We start from the raw sequence: 20831 nt of genomic DNA, 5'->3' as shown, positions 1-20831 counted from the left end.
CAGCCAGCGCTTAGGATTCTCGAAACAAAAACAACGTAAATACATCTCCAGGGTTCGATTACAAACTTCACTCTGGCCATCAGTTTGGAGATGATAAGCTGAGCTCAATGCTAATTTAGTACCTTGGATGCGAAAGAGGTGCTGCCAAAATTTGCTGATAAATACCCGATCCCTATCCGATACAATAGATTTTGGGAAACCATGCAACTTAACCACATTGTTGATAAAAGTTTCTGCAACTGTCCTGCTATTAAAATCTTGTTTCAAGGGAAGGAAATGGGCATACTTAGTCAAACGATCGACAACCACCATGATAACTGAATAGCCGGATGAAACTGGCAGAGACACAATGAAATCCATGGCAATATCTTCCCATACCTGTGAAGGGATGGGTAATGGCTTGAACAAACTGGTTGGTGCCTTGTTCTCTGCCTTTGCTTGTTGACAAATGCAGCAAGATAAGACATACTGCTTGATATCCTTTCACATATGAGGCCAATAGAAAATGGAACAAATGCGTTCCACAGTCTTAGCAATTCTCGCATGACCACCAATCACACTATCATGGTATTCATGGAGGATTTGCCTAATTAAAGTGCTCTTGGAAGGTACCACTAATCGGTTCTTCCACAACAAGAGGCCATTTTAACAAGAGTAATTCAAATCCTCAACTGAATTGGAGTTTCACTTTGCCAATAATACTCGGAGATCCTCATCCGCAGACCAATCCCCAAAGAAGCTGCGAGAGAGTGCATCCGCTGCAACATTTTCAGTCCCAGCCTTGTAATAGATTTCAAAATCAAAATTGAGCAATTTATGAAGCCATTTATGTTGCTCTGGTGTATGAAGATCTTGTTCTAAGAGCGCTTTCAAGCTTTGGTGATCAGTGCGCAAGATAAATCTTTTCCCTAGCAAGTAATGGCGAAACTTAGCTAAGGCTTCAGTGATGGCGTAAAACTCTCTGATGTAAGCGGATTGCTTCTGTAAAGTAGGCGGTAGTTTCTTGGAAAAATAAGCAATGGAATATTTTTGTTGAATCAAAACAGCCCCAACACCAGTACCTGAAGCGTCTGTCTCCACTTCAAAAGGAATATTAAAATTGGGCAATGCCAAGACTGGTTTGGTGCATATTGCATGCTGCAACTATTGAAAGGCTTGAGTAGCTTACTCTGACCAATTAAACGAGTCTTTCTTAAGTAAATTAGTGAGAGGAGCTGCTAATGAGGCATACCCTTTAATAAATCGTTGATAATAACCAGTAAGGCCTAAAAACCCCCGAAGCTGCTTTACGCTTGCAGGTTGAGGCCATTCCAGAATTGCCTGAACCTTAGCCATTTTCATGTGAACACCACTGCCCCTGATTGTATGTCCCAAATAATCGACTTCCGAGGAGCCAAAAAGGCATTTGGAAAGTTTAGCAAATAGAGACTCTTGCTGCAGCAGTTTTAAGACTAGTTCCAAATGCTCTAAATGTAAGTCAAAACCACTACTATAGACTAGTATATCATAAAAAAAAAAAACTAGCACAAATTTGCGCAAGTAAGGATGAATATATCATTCATAAGGCTCTAAAAAGTAGCAGGGGCATTGGTGAGGCCGAAGGGCATCACTAACCATTCATACAGCCCTTGATGCGTGCAAAACGCTGTCTTAAAGCAATCCTCAGGTTTGACTAAGATTTGGTGGTAACCCGAGCGAAGATCCAGTTTCGAAAAAATAGTAGCCTCAAAGACTTCATCCAACAACTCATCAATGGTAGGAATGAGAAAGCAATCTTTGACTGTAATTGCATTTAATGCCCGATAATCAGTGCAAAAATGCCATGTGCCATCCTTTTTCTTGACTAAAAGAATGAGAGAGGAAAAAGGGCTTTTGCTGGGTTGAATTATCCCCTCTTGCAGCATCTCAAACACCATTGTTTCAATTTGTGCTTTCAAGTTGTGAGGGTAACAATAAGGACGGGATTTAACTGGTGCATCCCCTTCAATTAAAGGAATACCATGATCTTGGGAACGTCAGGAAGGAAGACCCGAAGGCTGCTCAAAAATAACAGCATATTGCTGCATTAAACTAACCAAGGCAGGGTGAAGAGCTTCTGGTAACTGCAAGGGGGCTTGACAATCTCATCCAATTGCTGAAGTTCAAGATTAAATACTGTAGCCACTGCATCGGTGCTTACCAACCTTCGTATATGATGAAATTGAGCTTGAGATGAAGGTGGACTCTTATAACCCTGCACAGTGACAAATTCTCCTTTATGCCAAAAGCGAAGAAATGAAGAATTATAGTCTACAATATGAGCCTTCAATGTTTGTAACCAAGTTGAACCAATCACCAACTCTCCCCCAGCCACATGGAGCACGTAAACCTCTGGAATGCTAACAAGGCAACCTGAGATTAACATCCAAACTAGCAATGCGACCCTCTACCGGCAAGACTTCAAAACTGCCTACTATCACCTTAAATCCCAATGCAGGTTCAATAGGTAGATTAAAAATTTTGGATATGCGAGGTTGAATAAAACTATCCAAACTGCCACCATCAATCAGGGCCTAGACCTCTAGCCCATTGATGATAGCGTTAACACGGATCAAAGTAGGACCACTTGTACCATGCATAGCATTGTAAGATAAATGATGCTCAACTACCTGAGACTCCAACGCCTCCAAACTGGGTTCAAATTCCAATGACTCTTGCATCCATGTGTCCCCTCCATCTGCATCATCTAACACTAGTTGCAGTTGCATATACTGGCAATTTGGGCAACAGTGAGCAACTAAAAATTTCTCATCGCACCAGTAACATAATCTCTTCTCCCGTTTGCTTTGAATCTCCACCGGGGACAGTTTCCGCACCGAGCTTTTCATCGGCGGTAAGGCAGGACGCTGGGGTGGATTCGGAAGCAACGGCGGTAGAGTATTCTGCTAAATGGGCCTATTACTCGAAATTGTAGCTGCAGGAGTCGGCTGAGGACGGGGAGAGGCCGGACCATAAGTGCTTCTCGATACTGAAAAAAACTTGTCCTCGTAAAGTCTAGCTAATGTGACCGCACGCATCAGGGAGGGAGGGCACTGTGCCTTCACCTCTCGTCTAATATCAGATTTTAACCCACTAATAAAACAATCCTTCAATACATCAGGGGGATCAATCTGTGTGCGATTAGCTAAAGCAACAAATTCGGAGTAATAGTCGCTCACTGTACCCAATTGTTGCAATTTGAATAATATTTTCCGCGGTGATTCATACAGAGAAGGCCCGAATTCGAGTTCAATGGCACGCTTCAACTGATTCCATATACGAAATCGAGCAGAGCGTTGTGACATTTGAAACCAAGGAATCGCGGCACCGGTCATGTGAATAGCCGCGATGCTGATTTGCTCTTCCTCAGGCACACGAAAGTAGTCAAAATACTGATCCAGAGAAAAGATCCAACCTAACGCATCAAAAGCATCAAATTTAGGCAGATCGAAACCCACTCGACGCGGTTGCATAAAAGGACGCTAGTGGAATTCTGACCCTGAGTTCGAACCATGGGAGAGCTCATGCAACTCAGATCTGTGATGAGGCTGGGCATGGAGAAGCTGAGTAATAGATTGTTGCAGCGCGCCAATTTTCAAATATGTTGCTTCTGACGATCGCGCGTGCTCAGCACGAGTCTCCTCCGAAATGGATTCGAACATCTGAAAGAGTTTCTTGATGTCAGCTTCCATGCCTTTCATGCGGGTATTGTCAGCTATAGCCATGGGATGAAAGCACCAAATGATACAAGGAAGCCAATATATTGAAGAAAATGTAGTGTGGTGTTAATATTGAGTATGAGTATCAATAAGCAATTCACAATATAGAAGTATGAGTATAAAGGAATTGAAGAATATGACTAGCAGAAAGAAGAAGGGGTTTAAGAAGAATAAGACAGTGCAAAATCCCTAGCCTTAGGAAGCAGCCAGCAACCAGTAACCTGAGACAAGAATAAAGGGTGTACTAAGAAATTGAGAAGAATTAGAAAAGGGATAGAATATGGGAAAAGAGAATAGCTACAGGAAAGGAGAATTCATATCACAATTCACTAATGATCATAATCCTCCAACCACTTGCTATTTGTTTTCTCCCTGGTGCTCTTCCTGCTGCCCGAAATAGGTGGACCAGCTCCCACCTGTCCATGGTTTGTTACAACCCTTCCTTCCAACCCTGCCTGACTTTTGTTTATGTACTCTTCGCTTTTATTTATGTACTCCTCGTTTTCTATATTCGTATCATCAGCCAAATAAGCTTTAAATTTAAATAACTTTGGTCTTCTACTTTTTTACTCCAAATCCAGTAGTAGAATATTGTGATCAGAATTAACAGTAGGTAACCCATTCAATACTGCATGTTGGAACCATTTTCTCCACTTTCAATTTACTAGCATTATATCAAGTCTCTCCTTAGTGACAAAACCATTTCTGGGATTACTAAACCAAGTGAATTTCATGCCTTTTAATTTCATATCCATTAATTCATTATCATCCACAAAAGCTCTAAAAGCCTGAATTTGATTTATAGGCTTAGCGTGCAAACCAATTTTTTCATCTTGAGACAAAACATCTTAAAGTCACCCAAAACCAATTTAGGCCCCTGCAGATTCTGCCTTCTCACAGTAAGCTCCCTCCATAGTTCTTTCCTTCTTTTGGGATCGGGATGCCCATAGGTAAATATCCCCTATCAATCATCAAATTCATTATTATTAATATTAGCTATAATATAATTATGACACCACTCATAAACATTAAGGTTTATATTAACATTCCAAAATAAACAAAGGTCCCAGACAGTCTCCGGGGTTCCACACAAAACATCTTGTCATATTTTAACCTTCTTCTAATCCTATTGATATTATTACTATTCACTTTAGTTTCCAAAAGAAAAACTATAGACAGCTTAAATTGTTTACACAAACTCAAAAGCTCATTAATTGTCGTAAGCGCCGCCAACCCACAACAGTTCCAACTGAGGACCTTCATGGCTGTGGGTGGAACATGTGTTGGCCCACCTCCTTAGCCATAATAATGTCTTCACGCTTCATCCTCTTCTTGCTTTCTTCTTCTATTTCATTAGCCATTATATTCATCTCATTTTCATTTTTAAACATTAGTTGGTCCTCTGGTTCCCTTTTCCTCTTCAGATTTAGGCAATTCTCAATGTTCTGGACTAGTTCTATTTTCCAATTTTTTCCTATCCTCTCTACTACCTCAATACTCCTTTCCATTTCATATTTCTCTGTTGCTAACTTGTCATCTTCTTCCCCTGCCGACTCTAGGAAATACATTTTTCCTCTTCAGTTACATGCATTGACGCTTTCCCTTCCTTATTCGCTGCACTCTTCATCTTTGTTTTCCCTCTGATGCTCCAAATGGTTCCTCTTTCTTTCATATTTATTTTCATGTTGGTCTTCAGGGCTGCCTCCTTGCTTGTGCTCCTTTCCACAACCTTCTTCCTGACTCCCATTGTTTCTCTTAAAATTTCTATTATAGTTTTGGCCTTATCCTTGCCTAGGCTTTGAACCACATTTATTTGGACTTTCTGATAATTTTCCTTTTCTCCAACAGCAAGGTATCCTTCACTATATATATTGAAGCCCATCTGTTCTCTTTCCTCTAATCCAATGTGTGTGAAATATTGGTCGTATTAGCCTAAGACCTATGATCTCTATTTCCTGGCCCAGCTTTACTTTTCTTGAACATTTCTTTAACCTCTTCTTTTTCCTGAACTAGACCTAATTCTTCCCTTGTATCTTCTCTGTCATTGATCAGCATTATTTTTGGGATTCTTCCACCAACTCCCTTGATCCATGGCTTTCCTTTCCTACTCCTTCATGATTGTCGTGCATAACCTCTCCTAGCCCCTGTTCTCCTGCTCCTACTCCCCACCCAGTCCCACTTTCTTTGGTTTGTTACTTTTCTCTACTCTCTCCTGTAGTGTGTGCAGATTCACGTGCCTGTTCTACCATAGCTGTGCTTCTAGGTTCTTCTTCACTCATACGTTCCTCATCCATTGGAGAAAGCAGTTTAGCTCTGTTTACTCCTAAACCTGGTCCATATCTTGGGATGCTTGGGTTCCAAACTGCCATAGCCATGGGTCTATTGCAATCTTTCTTTCTGTTAGAGATATAACTATTAGTGTTACCTTCTCCTATCAGCTTAAACTTTTGGGATGAGTGGTTTCATGACATGGTATCAGAGCTCTATATCCAAAAGGTCAAGAGTTCGATCCTTGGTGAACCCCAAAAAAAAGTGAAAAAGATAGCAAATCAAGCAAACCCAAAAGAGAGGCTCTTGCTTGAGGGGGATGAAAAAGTAACCATTAGTGTTACTTTCTCCTATCAGCCTAAGCTTTTGGGATGAGTGGTTTCATGACACTTTCCATGACCAAGTATACCGTAGTTGAAACAATAACTATCTTGTATTCTTTTGTATTTCAATGCTACTATCTTGTATTCTTTTGTATTTGAACTCTACTCAAACACTTGAAAGTTTATCTCTGGATAGCCACACCCATGTGGGTAGAGGTTCATTTATATTAACCGCTGCTCTTACTCTCAAAAAAATTCTTTCCAAAACATTACCCTTTCCAGGATTCTCGGATTCCACCACTAGTCCTAACTTTTTCCTGATGGTTTCAGCTACATTTATGTTCAAGTATTCCAAGGAAACTCCATGCATTTGCACCCATAACAGCATGTGGTTATGCTTCACATCATAAGCTAATTCATGTTGATCCCATATTTGTAGGTTGATGAGTTGACCCTAATGCGCCATGGACCTCCATCTAGGATTTAAAGACCCCTCTTCTTGTTGCTGAAACTGATCACCATTTTATTTCTACCTACCTTAGAAAAAGTCACTCCCTTTGGATTACCCCACATCCCTAGTAGAGCGTTTTTGCTGGTCTTGAAGTTTATGTCCTTGTCCGAGATTATTTTTCCTACCAAGTTGAGATTTTTCTAACTGTACATTTTCTCCAGTATTCTTTTGATTGAAATCACTTTTGCCCTCTATGGTTTGACTCCCTTCTTTGTCCATAATGCGTCTCCAATCCCTGTAGTGATGAATATGCCGGTGTATATTGGAAGGCTGGTGATGTTTCTAACTAAGCTAGTGGGTATAAAGATAATGTAGTTTGTCTGTTATTTTTTCAAATTTTTTATTTTCTATTACTGGTATTATTGTTGTAGGTTGTGTGTGAAAATAAAGGTGAAAAGCTGAAGGAAGGTAAAGAAGTTGAAAGACAGAACCTTTAGTTCTACGTGGCTCTTCTACAAAGAAAAAGGACTCTCAAAGAGAAAGAACTCTCCTCCAGACAAAGGTAGGTAACTATAAATATATTTGAAACCTAAACAAGATAATATAGTAAGTTTTTAGGCCACTTTAAATTTTAGCCCAATTTAATACTTTTTGTAAATCTTTTAATAGGTTTTTTGGAAAGTTTTTAGCAAAGTCAGGTCTCTCAACATGACAGACCAAATATCCAAAAAGGCTTCTACAGCAAGCACGTGCCAAATATGTTGGAACGTGAGGTAAAAGCAATGTTCTGAAAATCAATTTGAACCGGCCAGTAGAACCGATCAAACCGGAAACCATTGATAAACATGGTTCAGACAAAAGACAAAACTACAAGATTTGAAAATTGAAGTTGGCCTGCCGAACCGACCGGGAACCAGTCTGTCAAACCAAACCGTGACCCGGTTGGTTTTTGAAATTTGCCCCAAAACGCCGTGTTTTGCATGCTGGAAAGGCCAAAAGGAACCCTAATCACCCACACAGACCCATTCACCCCTCTCCTCTCTCGAGCCTCCACTCTCACCGCCCACGTCTCCAGTATCCACTCTCACTCTCCGTTGGGCCACCGCCACTTCTATCCAGCCACCGTCGCTGTCGCAATATCTGTTGAGCCAACGTCATCCAACTCTGTTCGCGCAGCCACGAACTGTCGCGAAGTCATTCTTCGAAAATCGCAGCCACGGCTAGTGTCAGTTTTCGTCGCGCAGTGTCTTTCTGCCGGCACCAGTTTTGTTCGACACTTTCCGTCACGGCATTGTCCCTGCCAGCTCTGCATTTTTCCAGGTTTCCAGCTTCTAACCCTAGGTATAAATTCTGTTGATTGTAATAATAATTGCTGAAGCATGATTAATTCATTTAATTGTTGAAGCTGATTGCTAGTTATTAGAATATTTTACAGACACTGTTTGAAATGTTTTTCACATCAAAAGTGATTAATTGTTGGTTCTAAATTTTGTTTTTGATTGCTTGAAACATGAATAATTATTGAAGCTGATTGGTGGTTATTAGAATATTTTTCACATACTGTTTAGAATGTTTTTCACATCAAAAATAATTAATTGTTTGTTCTAAGCTTTAGTTTTAATTGCTTGAAGTATGATTAATTGTTAAAACTGATTAATTATTAAAGCATGATTAAATGATTAATTGTTAAAGCTGATTGTTTGAAGTATAATTAATAATTAAATAATTGAATAATTGTTGAATAATTTTAGATAATTTTAAATATTGTTTATTGAGATTATTGTATAATGGGTTGCTATAATATTATAATTAAATTGTATTATTATAAAATTAATGATAATTTTTAAATATAAATGATAGTATCAACCAAAAATTACCTAAAAATAATAATGCTGAAAGCGTAAAACTTAACATATATATTTACTAACGGGCCTGCTACACATACAAGTATCCAAGCTTCCAAGTTGGCCCAGCCCAAATCGAAGACACGCGCATAAGGAAGCATAACATGGCGCGTCAAAATCACGCGCTCAACACAAACGGTTCGTATGGCAGACTCTTCCACTTCCTCCACTTCTTCCACTTCTCAAAACGCTTCGAAACCAAGGAAACGCTCCCAATTTCGAGCAAAAATCAAACTTCAAAAAATAGAAATCGTTGTTCGAAACCTCCATCAAAACAACATCAAACTCTACGTGAAGAATCTGAAGAGAAAACGAAGCAAATACACTCAACGTAAGTTCATCAAGAAAACCTCCCAATTTTAGTTTTCTTCTACGTCGTTCTTCTCTAGGGTTTACTGTGCTATTATTCTTGCTTCTTTGTCACACTGTTCTAAGTTCTACGTCATTCTTCTAAGTTTTACGTCGTTCTACATTCTTGTTCTAAGTTCTCTTGCTACTGTTGTTGATTTTTGGGGCTTTATTCCGTAGATTGGGGGTTGTATACTGTTTGAACTTGTAATGTGACTTGATATTGATGCATGTTTGAGTGATATCTCACTGATATATATGAATGTATCTGAATAATTTCAATGGGTGTATCTCACTGTTATCAATGGGTGTATCTGATTCTTACATATGGGTGTATCTTACTCTTATCAATGGGTGTATCTGACTCATATATGCGTGTATCTTACTGATATCTGAATTAATTTGATATTGAAGCATGTTTGAGTGATAACTGACTGATATATATGGATTTATATGAATAATATCTATGGGTGTATCTCCCTGTTAACAATGAGTGTATCGGATTCTTACATATGGGTGTATCTTACTGTTATTAGACCTTGTAATGTTGCTTGATATTGAAACATGTTTGACTGATATCTGACTGATATATATGAATGTATCTGAATAATTTCAATGGGTGTATCTCACTGTTATCAATGGGTGTATCTGATTCTTACATATGGGTGTATCTTACTGTTACTAATGGGAATATATTTGTGTGTATTTTTTGTTTCAGACAAAATGGCAGCAAGAAACCAAACGAAAGACCTTAAGTGTGCCACACATCTCCTGAGTGATAAGTTCAGAAACATGGCTGAGGAGAAGAAGGCAATTGTCAGGGATCTCGGATTTGGTGGGTTGATGCATGTCCCACCTCTAAGGGTGGATCACCAACTCTTAAGGGAACTGGCAAACAACTTCAAACTTGGGGAGAACAAACTGAAGACAGGATATGGTTCTTTCCAAATAACACCAAAGACAATAGGTGATGCGCTTGGCATCAATGCAACAGGTGACTAGCTCAAAATTATAGGTGTATATTAAGTTCATGCTTGGGTGTATTTAAGGTTGATGCTTGGGTGTTTTTGAACCGATTTTGATACTTTGTTGTTTTCTTTTTTGTAGGAAATCTGTTTCCTGAGAAAGTTGAGTATAAGCAACTTTATAAGCAACTTTCTGATGATGACAAAATAATTTATAGAAGATTCCAGGGTAAGACCCTCAAAAGTCTTACCGATGAAATGATGGAAATCGGCGTTGGCAGCGAAGAGGAACGCCTGATGTTCAAGAGGATATTCATCCTCTACATACAGATGGCGTTCCTTTTGCCAACGACGATAAACAAAATATCGCCCGTGCACCTCGCCCCAATTTTTAAGATGGACGGCATATCGGAGAGAAACTGGGGGGCGCATGTTTTGACCTTCTTGATCAAAGGCATCACAGACTACCAGGATAAGAAGAAGAAGGCAATTGATGGCTGCCTCTTTGCCCTCATGATAATATACTTTCATCTTTCTGAAAACAAAGGCAAGAAGAGGGCTGAAAGACCACCAAAGCCTTGGATTGCCAACTGGACTAAGGAGAAGTTGGTGGAAAGAATGACTGCAGAAAAAGAAGAAATTTTGGTAAGTAAACATAATATGTTGCTTCTATTTTATTTACCTGAATGCTGCTAGCTAAAATATCTCATGTTTCAGGGAATTGTGAAGATGGCGGAGACAAGAGCAAGAGAAAAAATGAAAGAAAAAGAAAAAAAAGAAAAAAAACAAGAAATCAAAAAAACAAAAAAAGGAAGGCGAGTCCAACATCGTCTTCGGAGACAGAAACAGCTACTGACAGTGACACTTCTACCTCTGAGTCTGAGACTCAACAAGACTCGGAGGATTCAGCAAGAAAACAACACATCAAAAAGGGGAAAAAGTAAGTACCATACTTGGGTGTAATTTCTTTTTCGAGTTGGGTGTATCTTGTTGATCACGTTGGGTGTATTTTAATATGTTCTAAATAATCACTGTTTGCCTTCCAGAATGGACTCCAGAAAAAGAAAGCAGAGGCAAGAGGAGCCAGATTCTGATTCAGAATCTGAAACTGAACAAAGTGATGAGTAATGTCCTGAAATTATTACTCCTTTCTTTTGGCTTCATTATAAAGATTTTGTGTATTAACTGAAGTGTCTGTTATTAACTTATAGGAGTGAAGAATCATCACCTGCAGAGAAGGAGAAGGAGAAGAAAAAAACAAAAACAACACCAAAAAAGTAAGCACTTCTTTGCATAATATTCTGTGATAAAATTAATTTTTTATTTCTGATTGGTACTCTTTTTTTTCCACCCAGAACACAACCAAAAAAGAAAAAAGTTCTCGTGGAGGATTCACCTCCTAAAGAAGACCAATACTTTGACGGGTACAGTACCTCGTAAGCTATATTACCGTCTATCGTCGTAATTATTTTTGTTAACATCTTCCTTTATGAATGTAGTGAGACATATGAAATATCAAGTGACGAACTGGATGAATGGCTAGGGCAAAATGTTGATAAATCTGCTGCAGAGGGGTATGTCTTGATGGGCTGTCTATTTCATATTTTGTTGTGTTTTGCATGCTAATAATTGTTTCTTGTTTCGCAGGGAGAACCAACCTGACCTGCGATCGACAGAAGGTCGCTATGTGTCGTCTGAAACGTAAGAAGCTTTATTATTTAATAAAATCTTGTTATCATGAATTGGGTGTGTCTTGTGGTACCATTTGGGTGTATTGAGTGGATCAAGTTGGGTGTATGTTGTCTAATAAGTTGGAATATTAACTTTGTTGTGTTGCTTGGATCAAATCTGTCTTAGAATACCGGCTGTGAACTTGGGAACTGATGCTCCTTCCTCTCAAGGAAACACAGAACAGAGTAGTGTAAACCAGCCGTCACAGAGCATGTAATTTCTCTTTCAAATAACCGTTACTTTTGTTCTTCTATTACCCTTCTACTTCTAATTCTGTATATATTTTTTTTTAGAAAAAAAAGCCCTTTATTATTTTATTCAAGAAAAAAAAGGCAGGAAAAAAAAGCAAAAACTGCAAGTATGTAAGTTCTCAAAAAAACAAAGCCTGTCTTCTTTTTGAAATATTCGGGTGTATTTCTTGAATTTCTTTGGGTGTATTTTAGGTTGAGTCCGTCTGATTCGAATATGATGGTTGTGAGGGAACAGACACCGTCCGAAGCGCTTGCAATGTGAGTTTTACAATAATATTCAACCTTATAACCTTATTATTTTCAAAGGCGTTGTTAACCTTTCATTTTTCTTCTTGTTTAGAGTCCCGATTCAGGTTTTTGTGCCGGCATCCCAAACAACCACAGAGACAGATTTTGAACCAACCCCTATGCTACAGATTGAAGGGACTACGGAAACGTAAGAAATAGTATTGAGTGTATATTTGTTTGGAGTTTGGGTGTATATTAGCTAACAGTTTGGGTGTATATTGTTCCTGATTAGTTTCTTTTACGACGTGATTAATTTTTTGTAACTGTGCAGCACTCCTGAAACCCCCAAACAACTTCAAGAGACCACACCCACGGTTCCCCCAGCTCCAACTAAAGTGTAAGTTCATCAGACTAAAATCAATCTTTCCTTATCATCTGTATATTCTTATTCTTATTCTTATTCTTATACATGATGACGCAGTCATCCAGACGCAGAAGACGCTGCTGCCCTGTTGATGATGGCACGGACAGCTTCCTATGTTCCGAAAACAGATCCAGGGGTGCCATCATTCAGCCTTGGATTCACTGATTCAAGCCAGGAGGGGGCGTCAACACAGGAGACAGAAAGGGAAAAATCTCCAGAAGCTGCGAATTTGATAGAACAATTGGACAGTTTGGTCCAAAGAATAGCAAGCAGCGCGACGAAGGGAAAAAACACAAGTCCACAAATTCAGAGGGAGACTGGGGGAGAAAGTTCTGCAAAGTTTGAAACTCCTCGGGATTATATCAGATTACGGATGATATGAAACAAAAGTGCTACATCTGGGGGACGAGACTGAAGGAAGATGCAGATGGAAATACTAACGAGTATGAGGAGATGTGCACTCTGATTGGCCAAGGAGAATACATTTTGATGAGAATGCACCTTGCTTCCCTCCAGGCAAAAAGTGATATAGAATCTCAGGTAATATTAGAATAAGATTACTGTTTTTACACCAAAGTCAATTACAATGCTTATCAATGTAAAATTGATTTCGGCATATATTTCTAGATTGTATCTGCCGTCTGCCTCATCCTCAACAACAAAAATGAAAAGAGATTTCAAGAACAAATATACTGTCTCCCCCCCGATATTGTGGTAAGTGTTACTTCTACGAACTTCGGGTGTATTTTCTGTATTGATTTGGGTGTATTTGTCACGTTCCATTGGGTGTAAGTTTAGTATTTCATTTCTCGTTTCCCATTCTTGCAGTGCATGGCGCTTTCGGATCACCCAAACGGGGAATTCGTATCACCAAAAACGAAAAAGGAATTCAGGGTGGAAGCCTACCCGAGTTTCATTCCCTTCATAGATAGAAAAAAATTGACTTCGCACCCATATGTAAGTTTTCGTTTGCTAAATTTGTTACTACGCTTATTTACTTATTTGCAAAATAAAATAACACACTGTTAATGTGTGGGAATCCTTCAGATTTTTGCCCCTGTCTGCTACGCCGGGCATTGGTGGTTATGGCTGATAAATACAAGAAAGCGTAAATGTCAAATACTTGACCCGCTACACAAAATAGCTCCCACTGATGAGAGAAAGACCATTAATAAATTCACTGTAAGTTGCCTCTGTCTTCTTTACTTTAATAGATAGGTCTATTTCGTTACTTGTGATGGGTGTATATTGTCCATTCAGTTGGGTGTATCTTGTCCATTCATTCGGGTGTATTACTGATTTGTTTTCGTATTTAAGGGATACGTATTTTCAAGATTGATAACATATGCCGGCGGGAAACCTCTTCAGAAAGCGGAGAGGGAGAAGGAAATTAAATCACCATATGTTAAAATATCAGGCCAAAAAACAAGGTATAAATTTGTGAGTCTGATCATTAAACTTTTGTAAATGAGATTTGTAATTTATTTTCTTTGTTTTCAGCTATGACTGCGCTGTGTACGTTATGAAGTGGATGGAGATAATTGAGCCGGAAAACATCAAAAAGGGGAAGTATCAATGGGATAATTGGCCACAGGTAACTGTCTTTAGAACCATATAACTCTGTATTACTTTACTGAATTAATATTGCTGTTTAAACAGAATATACTTTTTTATTGTAGGAGGAGGTGGACCACTATAGAGTGGAGTACGCATCCCGGATACTATTCAGTGAGATGAATACCCAGAGAGATCAGGCAATTAGAGAGAGTAGTGCTATAAGGCTGTCGAAGCCATCCTCTATATTATTAAGTCCGTTTTGTCAGATTAATTCTGCTGATATAAAAACTGGGTAGTTTGTAAATTGAACAAATGATGTAAATATTTGCCATTTATCTACAACTTCTATTCCATGTATATTTTTTCCCATAGTTAAACTATCTGTGCTGGTAAACTGTCTGTGATGTATTCAAAAGCTGTATTACAGGTGCTAAAATATGAAGGAAAAAACACAAATTATAAAATGCTACACCCAACGCAAGTCTAATAATACACCCAAGGTTGTATTAAATATACACCCAAACTGTCTGCGCTGTATTCAAAATGTATGAATTACATGTACTAAAATATGAAGAAAAACATCAAATCAAATATAAACCCATAACCTGAGAATTTTTACAGCTTTTGTTTTATATTTATATCTAAATTGTGAATTAACGAAAATACACCCGAAATAACAGTGCTTTTACACCCATATTCTGTAATACTATACACCCAACCAGTTATCCCCTGCTGCTGGTACCCTGAACTGATAACTCATAACGTGTCCTTGATATTGGCTGCAATTTGAATGCGCCGCTGATGCAGCATCAATCTGAAATATAACATACACACATTACCTAAACTATTAACGAGAAAAATAAACTCAATCGCCACAAATTTAAAGAACATTACTTTTACCTCGCTTAAAACTTTCGTCTTCTTCTTCTTTGTGGCATTTGCGATCTGTTTCTCCAGCTTTGAACCTAGCCTGTTTTTTGGACGTCCTCTTGTTCGAATCCTTGGCGGGCTTTGAAGCTCGTTAACGGATTCCAAGTTGGCGTCTTCGTGGGATAAAGAAGATGTCCCCTTCCTTTTGGCTTTTAATGCTTCCATCTCGGCCATGACGTTATCGTACGCGCGGTGCAGAATTGCAGTCAGCTCCTCTGATTCGGAGGCAAATTCGCATATATTTTGCGAACGAAAAACCAATTGGTCGAACCTCTTGCTTCTTGGCTCCATTAGTGGCTCGTCGTGGCTGCTCTTGATGTGTGTGTGTCGCCTCTTTACCTTCTTGCTCCATCGTTCCAGTATGTATCTCGGTGACACTTGGCTTACTTGTTCGAAGCTTAACACGCTTAGTGCGTGACGGCACAGTATCCCTCTCGACTCGAATAATAAGCAATGGCATTTTACCTCGGCTGCAACCGAGTCGTAAGTAACCACGAACTTGTTGAATATTGAGCTGGAAACTTGTTCTCCGACTTCGTATACTGAATAGCCTAGAGCGGAATTCTTTAGTCTGGTGATGCAATTCGCCTTTCCTCTGAATTGCGCTTGGACTTCCCTAAACTTTGCGTGAGTGTACGCATCTTGAAACTGAGCTTCAATGCAGGATTTGGTTGCACACGGTATGACCGTATGAAAATCTGCAGCATCTGATTCTCTCTCTGCTTGCTCCCTGCTTCCGAGGCAATTATCGTATTGTTTGACGAACTGAATAAGCGAGCTGTTCCGGGTGATATACTTGTTAAAAAATGAATGCATGCTCTCGCTCCTTTGTGTGCTTCTCATCCCTGCCCAGAAATGGTGATCCAGATAGATAGGAACCCATATGTGACGGTCTTCGTACAGATCTGCATAATACACCCAAAGACAGTCTATAAATACACCCGAGAAAACATGCAACTTACACCTCTGATGCAGATTTTAAAAAGACATTACCTGAAAGCCACTTGTTGTCCCCAAGACCAAAATTCAGCAGAAAATCGTTCCAATTCCTATCGAATGAGTCTTTGCTTTGAGAGTTCCAAACAACTTGGCTCATTTCTTGTTCGATATCGGCATGTCCCTTGTACCCGTTTAATTTGCTTGGAATCTTCTTCATGATGTGCCAAATGCACCAGCGGTGAACTGTTGTTGGCATACAAGCCTCTAAAGCCCTTTTCATGGATGCGCACTGATCGGTGAGAAACCCTTTCGGAGCGTTTCCTCCCATGCAACGAAGCCAGCTTTGAAATAACCATTTGAATGATTCAATTTCTTCGTTCTTCATCAAAGAGCATCCGAGAAGTGTTGATTGACCGTGGTGATTCACCCCGACAAAAGAACCACAGACCAAATTATACCTGAAACAAATTACCATGGTCCAGAATGCAAAATCATTAGCTACACCCTAACAAATGCTTCGCATACACCCAATGAAACAGCCAATATACACCTCTACTGCGGATTCGTAAAAATAAATTAATTTGGCATCATAAACAGGGACAGTTTGTTACCTGTTTGTATTGTAGGTGGTGTCGAATGAAATGACGTCTCCGAAATACTCAAAGGCGGCTCTGCTTCTTGCATCGGCCCAAAAAGCCAGCTTAATCGATTGATCCTCTTCGAGTTGGAGCTCAAAAAAGAAATTCGGATTCTTCTCTTTCATTCTTAACAAATATTTCCCGAATTCCTTTGCATCTTCTTGTTCGGAAACATTCCGCACTTCCCTGGTAATGTAATTCCTCACGTCCTTTTCGATAAAATTTAACTCGCGGTGACCCCCGGCAGCAGCAACAAATGATTGGTAGGTTTTGCTTGGTCTGATACCGGCCTCCTCGTTATTCTCTATCGTACGACGAATGGACATGCTTAGTTCCCTGTGCTGTTTGAGCATCTCTGCTTTGCTTGGACAGCAGGGGTGTGAATGATCCAGCACAACCTTTGAAATGATCCAAGCACCGACATCCTTCAATGTGTGTATATAAATTCTTGCAGGACAGTTTAGACCGGCTGTCGGATTGGTCTTCTCGGTTGGAGATATTTTAGATTTCCATTTTCCCTCTCTGCTACATGTAATCAGTTGGTTCTTAATCTCGTTTCCCTTCCTATTTGTGCACCGAACTCTTGTAGAGAAACCTGCAGCCTTGGCGTAGTTCCTGTAAAATTTTCCAGCATCTTCAAGGGTAGTAAAGGTCATTCCAACCTTTGGAACAAGCTCGTCATCAACAACTGAGAGAGGCTGCAAAATACACCGTGTCAGAACTGTAAATACACCCATAGATATGATTCAAATACACCCAATCATGTCTAATACCATACACCCTAACCGCAACAACTCAACAACAGAATGACTTTTAAAGCCATAAACTGTAAATACACAGCATGCAGATATAATACAGTTCTAAAAACACACCTAATCATGTCTGTTATAATACAGCTGAACAACAACAAGTAAATTAAAATAACAAAAAACCAGTAAAGTGTAGATACACCCACACTTCTAGCTAAAGTACACCCAAACAAGAATTGATCTACACCCGAGCGTCTGCTACAAATTCCAGGTAATTAATCACAACTAATACATTGAATCGACAGATTCACGTAAACGTGTTACTTTCACAGTAATGTTCAGTAATTTTTCAACTACACAATGCTATACAAATTACTGAAAGAAATTTCATACTAATCCTATGTAAATCAAACCTCAGGGACTTCGTTAGTTTCTGACTCATAATCCACTTCGCCTGCATTCAGATGACAATCTGAGGTTGAATGATCCATTATCTTCAAAACGAGATCAAAATTTGATTTCGAAAAACAACAAATCAAAAATAGAAAACGAAGATGGAGTTGCAGAGAGAGACAAAGGTAACCTAAACGAAGAAGATGCTAGTGAGAAAAGGAGAAGAAAAGAACAATGGAGAAGAAGGAGGGTAAACGCGGGAGAAGAAGAAGAACGAAATCTCAAAATAACGAAAACGAAAAGGGAAAGAAATATTTTAAATCTGGTAGTTAGATATACGCGCGATGTTATATAGCGCGTGTAATCAACGTCCTGAAGCAGCGCGTATTTTGATCTTATTGTTTAATGAACTTGTATGGCATACAAGCCACCGATTTACTAAAATATTTCCGTTTCATATGTTTGATCACTTTGATGTTGCAATTATTTCACGATGCACGCTCACCCTCCACTGTCTTTGTAAGTGCTTCGAATTTTAATAACTGATATATATCCAATCGGTTTTGTTTTTCTAAAATGCAGATGCTACTGCAGGATAAATTCTATCCGTCTTACTAGCACCCTAATTATAATACATAATTAAAAATTATTATATATATAATAAAATAAATGAGAATTGAATTTATATTTTTTTTTAATAAAATATTGTTTTTATTCTCAACATTTGTAGTAAATTCTAAAATTATTCCTAATATTTCAATCGTTCTATTTAAGTTCCTAACATTTTAAAATTGACTCAATCCATTAACAAAATTGACGGTAGGACAAAATTGAGACAATTTTAAAACATTAGAAATTTAAATAGGACGAAAACGTTGGAGACAAAAACCATACATAGAAATAAATTTTAATTTTATCCTTCAATAATATTAATTTTTTACCGTATATAGTACTAAATAAATTTTAATTTTATCCTTCAATAAATTTGAATTAATTATCATGAAATTTAAAAAATAATTGAGTACTATGTACGGTAAAAAATTGATATTATTGAAAGATAAAATTAAAATTTATTTCTATGTATCGTTTTTGTCCTCAACATTTTCGTCCTATTTAAGTCCCTAACATTTCAAAATCGTCTCAATTTTGTCATGCCGTCAATTCTGTTAACGGATCCCTAACGGCAGGACAACATTGAGTCAATTTTGAAACATTAGGACTTAAATAGGACGATTGAAACGTTAGGGACAACTTTAGTACTTACTTCAAACGTTGGGGACAAAAACGATACTTTACTCTTCTTTTTTATTATAAAATTATGAAATTACTGAGTCAATTATTTTAATTATATTATTTTAATTTTAATGAGAACTTAATGATAGATTAATAATTATATTATTTATAATTTTAATATATTTTTTATTATGATTTTAATCTTTTTTATTTTGATTTGGATTTAATTCTGTATTTTTTGTTTTATTATTGTACTTATAAAATATAAAATAATTAAATATTAAATTTGGTTGAAAAAAATTATCCTTATTGTAAGTATAATCAAAGAAAATCGGATTGAGAATTTTAGGATTGAAAAGTCTTTAACTCATAAGATAAAATTGACTTTTTAAAAAATTTTAAACTTGTTGATAAAATAGTAAAATCTAAATTCTGATGTACCCTACTCATTTCACCCAGGAACAAGGATATAATTTGTGTGTGCTGTGTGAATATCTATTTTTAGCATACAGTTGTTGTATCAAAATTTATAATAAGTTTTTGCACTTGAAGAGAAAGTCATTATTCTGCTCAATATTTTACCACTACTTTTTCAAGAACAATGCGCCCATTATGATTTGGTTTTTAATAAAGATGTTCAAATTTAAACCAATTTAAATTAAACTGTTCATTCAATCCGATTCAAATCGAAAATCAATTAAAATCATATTAATTTGAATTTGACTGAATTTTATTTTTTGTAAACTGCTAGATCGGATCGAATTTTGGATCTATTTTTTATAACCGATCCAAATTCAATCCAATCCAAACTATACAATGTACTATAATATTATTATTTTATTATTATATTTATAATTATACTTATAACATATTCAATTTATTATATATATTTTTATAGTATTCATGTATTATTATTATTTAATAAATATTTTATGTTTAAAATGTGATTTATTTATTTATTTTAACTAACCTATAATTTTATTTCTATTGTTATATTATGGTTGATTTTTAAGATATTATTGAAACTTGTTATGTCATTGTTGGTTATTTAAAATTTGATATTGAAACTTGTTATATATATATATTTAATTTTTTTAATTTACAAAACCACAAATCCAATACAATTTAAATCGCATGAAATTGGATTGGATCGGATCGATTTTTTAAAAAAAAAAAAAAATTCAACCAATCTAAACTACATCACAAATAAAATTAATATTCGAATCGAATAAATTTTTTACTCAAAATTGATGCAAACCGCATGGCAAACGACCCTAGTTTCTAATATGATATTACTCATTTACTCATGACGATGTACTCGCGCATTAAGATTTTATGCAAAATAATCCCGTCCAAAAAGAAAACTCCATTGGCGATTTGGCGTGTGGATTATTTCAGATAGATCCACGCCTACGCATAAACATCAAATGATCTCAAACATGCTTCTAGAAAACCATATCTGGTCATTCGACAGACTTTAAGCTTTACTCTTCCAAGGTATTAACTCTTTATCAACATTCGAACTTTAATGTACAAGCAAGCGTACAAGGAAGTAGGAACTATCCCCCCTCCATTTCCAAAACGGCAAGACAAGTGTGTCACGTGTGCAATCATTCTGGAAACCAATATGAGGTTTATATGCATGTAATTAATTTACATACATGCATATACATACACATACATATATAATTTAATTGGTTTAATCCAATCTTTAATATTAAATCACTTTATTTCTTTTATATTAAAGTTGACAACAAATGAT

At 37.4% G+C, this 20831-nt stretch overlaps 3 protein-coding genes across 3 annotated transcripts; all 3 read left to right on the top strand.

Moving 5' to 3' along the window:
• The first annotated feature begins 8719 nt into the window (after window positions 1–8719).
• LOC140182011 (uncharacterized) lies at window positions 8720–10707 on the top strand. The gene is made up of 3 exons (XM_072227982.1): window positions 8720–9014; window positions 9750–10025; window positions 10139–10707. Exons 1-3 carry the CDS (start codon window positions 8828–8830, stop codon window positions 10690–10692), a joined length of 1017 nt encoding a protein of 338 aa, XP_072084083.1. The 5' UTR covers window positions 8720–8827; the 3' UTR covers window positions 10693–10707.
• A 409-nt stretch (window positions 10708–11116) lies between these two features.
• On the top strand, window positions 11117–12418 carry LOC112777564 (uncharacterized). Its single transcript, XM_072228368.1, has 9 exons — window positions 11117–11125; window positions 11188–11273; window positions 11352–11420; window positions 11496–11570; window positions 11644–11697; window positions 11854–11940; window positions 12021–12089; window positions 12171–12236; window positions 12319–12418. The coding sequence occupies exons 1-9, from the start codon at window positions 11117–11119 to the stop codon at window positions 12416–12418; spliced, it is 615 nt and encodes a 204-aa protein (XP_072084469.1).
• A 650-nt stretch (window positions 12419–13068) lies between these two features.
• Window positions 13069–14511, top strand: LOC140181817 (uncharacterized). The gene is made up of 7 exons (XM_072227199.1): window positions 13069–13170; window positions 13258–13344; window positions 13459–13587; window positions 13678–13812; window positions 13948–14060; window positions 14131–14224; window positions 14310–14511. Exons 1-7 carry the CDS (start codon window positions 13084–13086, stop codon window positions 14481–14483), a joined length of 819 nt encoding a protein of 272 aa, XP_072083300.1. The 5' UTR covers window positions 13069–13083; the 3' UTR covers window positions 14484–14511.
• The last annotated feature ends 6320 nt before the right edge of the window (window positions 14512–20831 follow it).

The sequence above is a fragment of the Arachis hypogaea genome, chromosome 19 (assembly GCF_003086295.3).
Source record: "Arachis hypogaea cultivar Tifrunner chromosome 19, arahy.Tifrunner.gnm2.J5K5, whole genome shotgun sequence".
Classification (NCBI taxonomy): Eukaryota; Viridiplantae; Streptophyta; class Magnoliopsida; order Fabales; family Fabaceae; genus Arachis; species Arachis hypogaea.
Note: the sequence above shows the minus strand (reverse complement) of the source record. Positions and strands in the feature narration are given on the sequence as shown.

Bases quoted from the DNA above. Each gene is read 5' to 3' on its own strand.
- LOC140182011 (XM_072227982.1), top strand. From the start codon at position 8,828: ATGGCAGACTCTTCCACTTCCTCCACTTCTTCCACTTCTCAAAACGCT. The intron at 9,015-9,749 runs GTAAGTTCATCA...TTTTTGTTTCAG, and splicing joins ACGAAGCAAATACACTCAAC to ACAAAATGGCAGCAAGAAAC. The intron at 10,026-10,138 runs GTGACTAGCTCA...TCTTTTTTGTAG, and splicing joins GCTTGGCATCAATGCAACAG to GAAATCTGTTTCCTGAGAAA.
- LOC112777564 (XM_072228368.1), top strand. The intron at 11,571-11,643 runs GTATGTCTTGAT...CTTGTTTCGCAG, and splicing joins GATAAATCTGCTGCAGAGGG to GGAGAACCAACCTGACCTGC. The intron at 12,237-12,318 runs GTGAGTTTTACA...CTTCTTGTTTAG, and splicing joins CCGTCCGAAGCGCTTGCAAT to AGTCCCGATTCAGGTTTTTG.
- LOC140181817 (XM_072227199.1), top strand. From the start codon at position 13,084: ATGTGCACTCTGATTGGCCAAGGAGAATACATTTTGATGAGAATGCAC. The intron at 13,345-13,458 runs GTAAGTGTTACT...CCATTCTTGCAG, and splicing joins GTCTCCCCCCCGATATTGTG to TGCATGGCGCTTTCGGATCA. The intron at 13,813-13,947 runs GTAAGTTGCCTC...TTCGTATTTAAG, and splicing joins AGACCATTAATAAATTCACT to GGATACGTATTTTCAAGATT.